The sequence below is a fragment of the Octopus sinensis genome, linkage group LG3, assembly GCF_006345805.1.
Source record: "Octopus sinensis linkage group LG3, ASM634580v1, whole genome shotgun sequence".
Taxonomy (NCBI): Eukaryota; Metazoa; Mollusca; class Cephalopoda; order Octopoda; family Octopodidae; genus Octopus; species Octopus sinensis.
The window spans coordinates 90,309,960-90,318,656 of NC_042999.1; the positions used below are offsets into that span (position 1 = coordinate 90,309,960).

Consider the following 8,697-nt stretch of genomic DNA (forward strand, 5'->3'; position numbering starts at 1 on the left):
GTGTCATGCAAATGGCACCTGTACCAGTGGTACGTAGAAGCACCCATTACACTCTTGGAGTGGCTGGCATTAGAAAGGGCATCCAGTCATAGAAACCATGCCAAAATAGACAGGAGTCTGGTGCAGCCTTCCAGCTTGCCAGCCCTGGTCAAACAGTCCAACCCATGCCAGTACAGACAACAGATGTTAAATGATGGTGATAATAACCAGGTCTCATCTCAAAAGCAAAAGGCTGTTTAGTCAGAAATTATGATGAACGGATTTATATTTTTAATTCCTTTATCAGAAAGAAGCCTGACATTCCTATAATTATTATAATACTTTTGGTTGTCTATCATTCACAAATCACATCATTTTCTTTCTCCTACTGTCTTACATCCAGTACAATAGTTCACACAGTTACTTTTTTTGGGGGGAGGGAGGGAGTGATATAGAAGCTATCATTTAATGGTCAATGTAAATCCACTTAAAGTTAAGTATTCTGTATTGCATTTTTTAAACTTATAGTTTATAGAACTTTAAAAAAATTAACTTTACCTACATTCTCTAATATAAATATCATCCATGTGCTGTACCAATGAGATACAAAGATACTGAAACATTACATAATTTCTAACATTGAAACATTATATAATATAATATCGAAACAAATATGTAATATTTAACTTTAACCCCTTCACACTAAGTGTCATACTGAAGTTTAATACAAATAAAAGGAAAAAATCTTCAGCTGGAATTAGACTTTCCTATGCTTTACATTGAACATCTCTAAAGAACAATGAATTAACATTCAAAGTATATGGGAGATCAAACTAAAAAAAACCCAGTTATAATTGATTTTAAAGAGTTGATACATAGATAAACTATACTCAAAGAATAAATATGGTGTCTGTGATGGACATATTACAATAAAATCTGTGCAGAATTAGAATTTAGGAAATTTTACATGAGAAAATAAAACCTCTTTGGCAATACCCTGTCTACATTTTTCCTACTGTCATCAACTAGCAGAAATTTAAGTTAAATATTAACTACATCAACTACATTAGTAGTCTAGGAGGGCCTAGAAGCTATGAAGACTGGAACTTTTCACTGTTAAAAATATATAGCAAACAATGAATATGGTAGTTTTTGTAGCATAACTCATTTTCACTTATGATAATGTAGCAGTGGAATCTCTTATCAGACAGTAAAAATAGGCAGTCCTAAACTATAAATGGTTGTTATACGCTATATTATCAGAAGTCCAATAATTTAACCTCAATCTTTGAGCTTGAAATGGTGAATAATATTAGAAACCTAAACAGTGACTAAACATTAGGAAAAGAAAAGACCTTTTTCAACTTCAAAATAAATACTTTTCCACAGTAAATGGCATCAATTTTAAATTATTTGTTGTAAACAAGATATTTTTGTAATATTTTTCTAAGAAATTAAAAAAACAACAAAAATCCCAACTTACCCCAGAAAGTTCCATCTCACTATCTGACACAGTATTCCTAACCAAATGATGGCTAACCTTTGGTTTCTGGCGCCGTTCCTCCTCAGGTTGATTATCAGAGCTACTGCTTACTAATGTGCTGCCATCAGAGACTTCTGAATCAATGCTGTTAACCTTATTTTTCTTCCGAGCTTTAAGTAACTCTTTATTGCGTACAAGATCATGAAGAATATCACTTTCAGTATCTGCAGACTGCTTATCTGGTTCAGCACCAGTCACAACAATGTCACAAGATTTGACATTCTCAGAAGCAGAGTCAGTTGTATTTGTTTGATCAGCACTGTGACTTTTATCACTTTCTGATTGTTCTTCAGCTTCTCCAGCATCAGTATCTCGATAGGCATCTTCACTTGTAGTTTCACCAACTGATGCAATTTCTATGTTTTCAAATTCTTCTCCATTGATAATGACTGGAGAACCTATTGAATTCAATAAAAACTATTTATATTCAAAAGCAGAGATGTTATTATAAAGCATGGCAATTAAATTCAGAGAAGACTGTCACTATTGTAAAAAACACTGGTTGCAAATGTGATTGATCTTTAAATGAAATAAAATTCTCAAAAGTTACATAATAAATGTTAGTAATAACAAAAAACAAAAACAAAAAGGTAATGCTACATACTTCCACTATTCATTAAAAATTAAGAAAACATGGTTGATACTTTCTACTCAAACATATGTTACATTTACTTTTCTCACAAGTATAAAATCCATTCAAAATGAGAAGGGCTGAGGTGACTAATTTAAAATTTAAATTGTTGGTACTTATTTTAATTATCTAAAAGAACACCTTTGTTAACCAAGATGCATTGAACAAAATACAATATCTCACCAACTTCACTGAATCTTCAAATAAAACTATTTTACCATCATTCAAAGAAATTCACTGTTGCTTAGGAAATACTGAACTTTAGATGTCTTTGCTCAAGGAATGGTATAAGAGTTAAGATATAAAATTTTAGCAAGAAAACATAATAACAATGCAAACTAGTTGAATAAATCAAACAATTCCTATTTTAATTCTCTTCTACATTTTAACTTCTATGGAAAGAATATATAGAAGTTTTTGCTGATTATAAACAGATGCCCTGATTGCAGACATTCATTATTTTGCAAAGATTTCAGTGAATACATTACAGGAATGTGATAAAAAAAATTTTGGTAATTCAATTGATGCAATTAATAAAAAAGTAAAAGAATAACTACAATCCAAGCATGTTTTTTTCTTAATTTAGTGAAGAACTCTTCTAAAATATGATAAGCTGAGGATCTTAATAAGAAGTATCAAATTTTTATTTTACATGTAAAAGCAACATGAAAACAGAGAAGGTGTTTCTAGAAACTAAACAAGAGAAATTATTTTCATAAAGATATTAACATTTAAATTTTGTAAATCTTGAGATTTGACAAGTTATCTTTGGAAATTTCATTGAATATTTGGAAAGCAAGCAAGCCTAACTTTGCCATACAAACCCCCATTTAAGAAAGAGAAAAGGGTTAAAGAAACAATAGTTACTAAATAATAAAAATTTGGTAGAAATAAAAAAATATCCTGAGATTAAGACATTTTATTTGTTAAGATTTTAATGGAATGCATAATTGATCTTCTGACTAGGCAAAAATTTGGTGCTAACAGTACAGAGAGAATACTTTAACAACATTACTTAGCTGAATCAGTAAAAGTCGCAGTGAGTTGAAAAATATTTTAACATTTTAGACACTTACACATGCATAATTCAACACACATACAATCCAATGACTCCCAATCACTCAGCTGATTTGCAAAAATCATAGAGCAGTTAACCAAAAACTTTTAATTTTGACACTACCTTCCAAATTAAAGTATTCAATCAACTTTGCATTTTACTACTTCAAGATTAGTAAAGTTAAATATTGACAATATATGATTGTTATATATCCATATAACCTTATCTACAAAATCTTATCTTATATTTTCTGAAAAGACATCAATAGCTAAAATTAATGTTCTAGCAAACCAAAGAAAAAACCATAAAAACCTCAGTAAGTATTTAGAATCGAATTCTCTTTTCATTTTCATGATGGATAAAATGTTTTGCAAGAGGCAATGTAAAAATATAAATAGACTGATATTTCTAAAATACTTTCATAAGCATCAGTACTGATGATGTGAATTAAAACAGAAAAATTATAGGCTGAAATGAATTCGAAACATATAAAATAATCAAGCAAAATGGTGGAAATTACTAACTGAGACAGAGGATGAAATACTAATTCTTTACATTCAGAATGAGCTAAAGCTGGGAAATTTTAAAAAGAGGAAATTTGGCAGAAATATATATTGGCTTCAGGTGAATTAAGCAAGAAATGAAAGCAACAATGCTAAATTCCAGACTGGCCAAAAATAAATGTAAAAAATAATAAAAATGTTCTTTCATTACAGAGAAAAGAAGTGCAAAGAACATTGTTTCTAATTGGCAACAACATAATAGTGACAGCCATATGAACTAAGTCATTTTTAAGAAGTTTCTGAATCATAAATGTCTCACAAATTGTTCATTGGAAAAAAGAATTGATAGAAACAAATAAAAAACAACAGAAAGCACCATGATAATAAGCTATAAGGTGCTTATAAAATATTGAACGGACTGAAACTAAAATAAAAACACATGTAAATAAACTAAAAATTGGTCTTAGTTAATAAATAAATAAAAATGTTAGAGAACAATTTTAAATCAGTTAAAAACATTATTATTAATCTAATTCATATTGTAATTAAAAATTTATAACAGAAGAAATTTAAAAATAGAAATGAACAAATAAAATATTTAGTTGGATAACTATTAGAACTATGGCATAGAAAATTGGATTGATGGAATTGCTTGTGACACATTAGTAGTAATAATGTCTGTTAATTTCAGTCTTCCCTTTAACTCTTTAACTGTATAAAGGGGGTTGTAAATTAAAAACAAATTTATTTTGCTAGAACATGAAGATAAATAAGAGGTGCCAACTACATTAACCAATTGAATGAGCTGGATATGTTATGTGGATTTGTCACAATCAATAAATGATAATGTAGTTAGTGATCAAAATATCAATCAATGCTATAATTAAAAAAGTAAAGATGAGTGATGATGTAAAATCAGAAACTGAAAGTTCATGGTGCTCAGGAGAGTTGCAAGCTAAGAAAAAGGGAAGTGACAGAATGGGCCAAAGAAAAAAAATGCTTTCTAGAACCAGCTAAGATTACTATAAATATAATTTGATTCACTTGATAAATAAATTTAAGATTGAAATAACTAAGAAACAAAAAGAAGTTTTTAATGGTGTAAGACATATGTGATAAATAGTAAAAGAAAAATATAAATCACATCATGTAAAATAGTAAAATATCAGAACTTTAGAAAATTACAGTTTGTCATTATTTCTACTTTGATAAACACTTTTCTCAATAAAAATTAAACAAAATAATGATAACCTTTAGTTTAATAATTTAAATCAATTATTTGTTAAATAAAATGAACAGTAATATTGATAAATTGAAGTTACATTAAAAAATATCTTTAGTAGAATCAAATTTTAACGATTAATACATGATTAAAATTGACAAATTTGATTGTTAATTGATTAATGTGTATGTGTATATCAACAAATTTCACAATATAGCTATATTAAATATAACTCACCAAAGCAATAGAAGGCAAAACATTTGCACATTAAAACTGATACTAATACAGTGTGCATAAAATACATTACAGAAATTTAACAACACAGATATAAAACGACAATAATTCAGTCTTTGGAACACACAACCAAGTGATGAAGCAAATAACCATGCAAAAACTATGCAAGTAAAAAGTGAGAGAGTTTTAACAAGCCATTGCTAAACATTGCTTATTTTGTTTTACTAATATTAATCCCAAGAGCAGATTACAATACATTTTACACTAAACTAATGTTAAAATATTTTTGTCAAGTTATATTTAAAACAATTATATTTTACTTTGGTCCTGCAGAGAATATTTATAGAATAATCTCTAGTGTTATACATCTTTGTTCAATGAAACGGATAGAGTGAGAAAGTGAAGTTGTGAAGTATGAGAAACAATGGCTGAATAATAGAAAAGAAAAGCATTCATTTCACACATATTCTTACTATCAGTTAATCTCTTCATATAAACTAAGGGTAATCAAGTAAATAACATTTAAATGTAATAAAATATTGCAACTGAATTAACAATACTCTTTTGCATTAGTAAGAAAGGCATCAAATGAAGAATCTCTCTAGCTTTCTTAAATTGGTAAGAGTATGGTGTAGATAAGTAGAAGTCCAGACCTTCTCCCTAAAAAATTTATTTATGGAAAAAGGCTAGTAAAACCAGAATGATAACATTAGATAAGCTATTAATTAACATTTTGCATTGAGTTTTAAATTATTTTCTTTCTGCAAAATAATGTTTCCAATACAGTTTCTGTTCATTCCAATACATCATGGAAGATTACTTTTTATTTCTTCTACCTAGAAAAATAATTCTCCATTTGTAACTTCTACATTTATTGCTGTTGAATACTGGTTATCTTTGATCCTACCATTTGGTTTATGTAATTATGTAGCCTCAGATCAGCTCTAACCAAGGAGATCTATGACAAAAAAATATTTCACATGTGACCATTCTGTCTTAATTTCATTCTTGTCAGTGTATCTAAGATTACACTACCCAATGTGTCTTTTAAAAAAAATGGCAGAGTGTGATTTGAGGGAGATTTAACTACTATTTCTAGCATGTCAAACACAATTAAGCAACACGAATGAGGTATAAGCAAATCATAGTAGACCATGTTCAACTAAGAATCCATCAATCATGGATGAGAGGCATATATACATATGCAATACTACTACTATTACAACACACATAGAATGTAATGATTGGTAATTTTAGATAATCTGTTAATATTCTTTAAGCCGTTCCAAAATGCTCTAATAGCAATATAATCTATAAGCAAATTCTTTAAGTCTATATTATTATCTCCTACAACTCTCATTCAAATAGCTTGCATTAATAACATAACTCAAGATGTTGGCTTTAAATTATATTTTATGATGAAGTAACTCAGGTTTAGGAATATTTATAGTGGTTAGACTTATAAAAAAGGGAAAAATCTCTAATTTAGGTACAAAGTATTGGTAAATTATGCTCATAAATTACTCCATCAAAATGTTTTACTATCAATAATAACCACAGAGACAACACCAATATTGATAAGGATGAAGCAAATGACAGACAATGATCAACAAAATGCTATAAGCAGAATAACGATAAAAGCAGAACAGACTACAATGTTCATGCCAGAAAGGCCATTTAAAACAGATTTTAGTAAAAGGAATAGAGTAATTCAAATTATTTATTAGAGATATGGCAAATAAAAAATGTATTTTAAAAAAGTATATTAAAGGGGAAAATAACATATATTGAAGCATGAGGAATAGCTACTGTGGCAAAAAGTATATATTGGTTAGGAGACTTAATGAAAATATTAAGGTATCAGCATACAAAAGTAATATCAATGTCTTTGTGCCTAACAATTTGGTCTAGTTATGTTTTCTGAAACTTATGTTGTAATATTTGAGGAGATAATGAGAAGTTAAGCTTCAAGAAAAAGTATTCAAGTGTAGATATATTTAGGCATTTCTCAAGTACTGCTTGAGCACTCACAGGTTATAATTCATTACAACTAACAATTATTTAATTTAATTGATGTTATACTTAAATGAGTGTATAAGGTATAAAATCCCCAATTATCAGGCAATACTAAAGAAATTTGCTTCTTTCACATAATAAAATGCTATTGCGTATATACATGTTTAGGGGAAAATAGAATAATTTGGAAAACCAAGAACTAAATAGATGACAAAAATATATTGAGTATATTTTCATTTCCAAAAGATTTGTACTGAAGCCAAAAAAGCAGAACATAGCAAGAGAAAAGACAATTAAGTGGAAAGAGAATATATGAAGGATTAGATGGATGGGCATATAATAATGGTGAGTTAACATAACTAATTACTGCAGTGCTATTTCAGAAACAATAGCTCTTTAAAAGGATATATTCGTAGAAGCATACATACATATACACTTCCATTTTTTCATGTAAAACATACATACACACACATATGCAAATAAATCTGCATATAGCGATTTATGTAAAGAGAAGCAAATGAAATAGGAGGCAAGCATTAACTGCAGTAAATTATGGCCAACAGTAGCAGTAGCATGCAGCATGCACATGGCATACATTACATTTGGCAGAGAAGAGAATTCTGAGGCAGTACATGACTGAACAAATGCCAACACAGGTGGTGCCAGCAAGGCTAAATAACACACACAAACACAAAACAGACAATTGGCAAAAATAGAGATGGAACAAAACTGAACATAATGTCCCTTCCCTAATCACAAATTGTTTTGTCTCTGCTCTACTTTCAACTGTCGGCCAACAAAAAATAAGGTAAACAGCAGCTAAAGCTATTGTCAAGAAAGATTTTAAATGAGTAGTAGAGAAAAGAAATTCCTTAAAGTCTTATGAAATTCAGATAGAAAACATAACAAATTCTACCTAGACATAATGATTTATCAAATCTATAAGAATGATGTATTTGCTCACAATGTGTTCAATTTCCATGATTATTTTCCAGCAATCATACTGCCTTCCATTCATTAAGATTTTAAGTTTGAGTTTATTGAAAGAAGAGTGTAAATGTGAACCAGAGTGGGAACAGAATAATCAGTGAGGGAAATTATGAAAATTTTTGAATGAAAGAATGAAGATTTGATAAATACTTCTCTATCTTTCATCTAGCCAGTAAACACCATAGTTTCATCATGAATTAAGAATTAGATGATTGAATAATATCACTTCTTATGATACAATCTATGTAATTAATTGAAAGAGTATTAGCATGTGAAAATACTCTTTTATATGTTCACAATAAACTATCTTCTCAAAACTACATTTAGATATTGTCTTTACTATTAATGAACTAAATGAAATATTAGATGTTCAAAATCCTTGTCCAACTATACAAGATATACATAGAATAATTTCACATTTAAGAAACAACACAATTAAATAATCACATATTCTCATCAACTAAAATTGATGAAATATTTCAGTTTGAATTCTTGTGTATTTTACAGAGAAAATTCAAACAA

At 28.7% G+C, this 8,697-nt stretch overlaps 1 protein-coding gene across 15 annotated transcripts in view; it reads right to left on the bottom strand.

The window, feature by feature from the left end:
- Positions 1-8,697, bottom strand: part of LOC115209646 (MAP kinase-activating death domain protein) — a 185,654-nt gene that overhangs the window by 73,767 nt on the left and 103,190 nt on the right. For all 15 annotated transcript variants that reach the window (XR_004998265.1, XR_004998263.1, XR_004998264.1 and 12 more), the window contains one exon: positions 1,463-1,920. Coding sequence is in view for 12 of the 15 variants with exons in the window: in XM_036501146.1 (XP_036357039.1) it covers positions 1,463-1,920 (458 nt within the window). In the remaining 3 variants the exon portion in view is untranslated. The remainder of the gene's footprint in view (positions 1-1,462; positions 1,921-8,697) is intronic.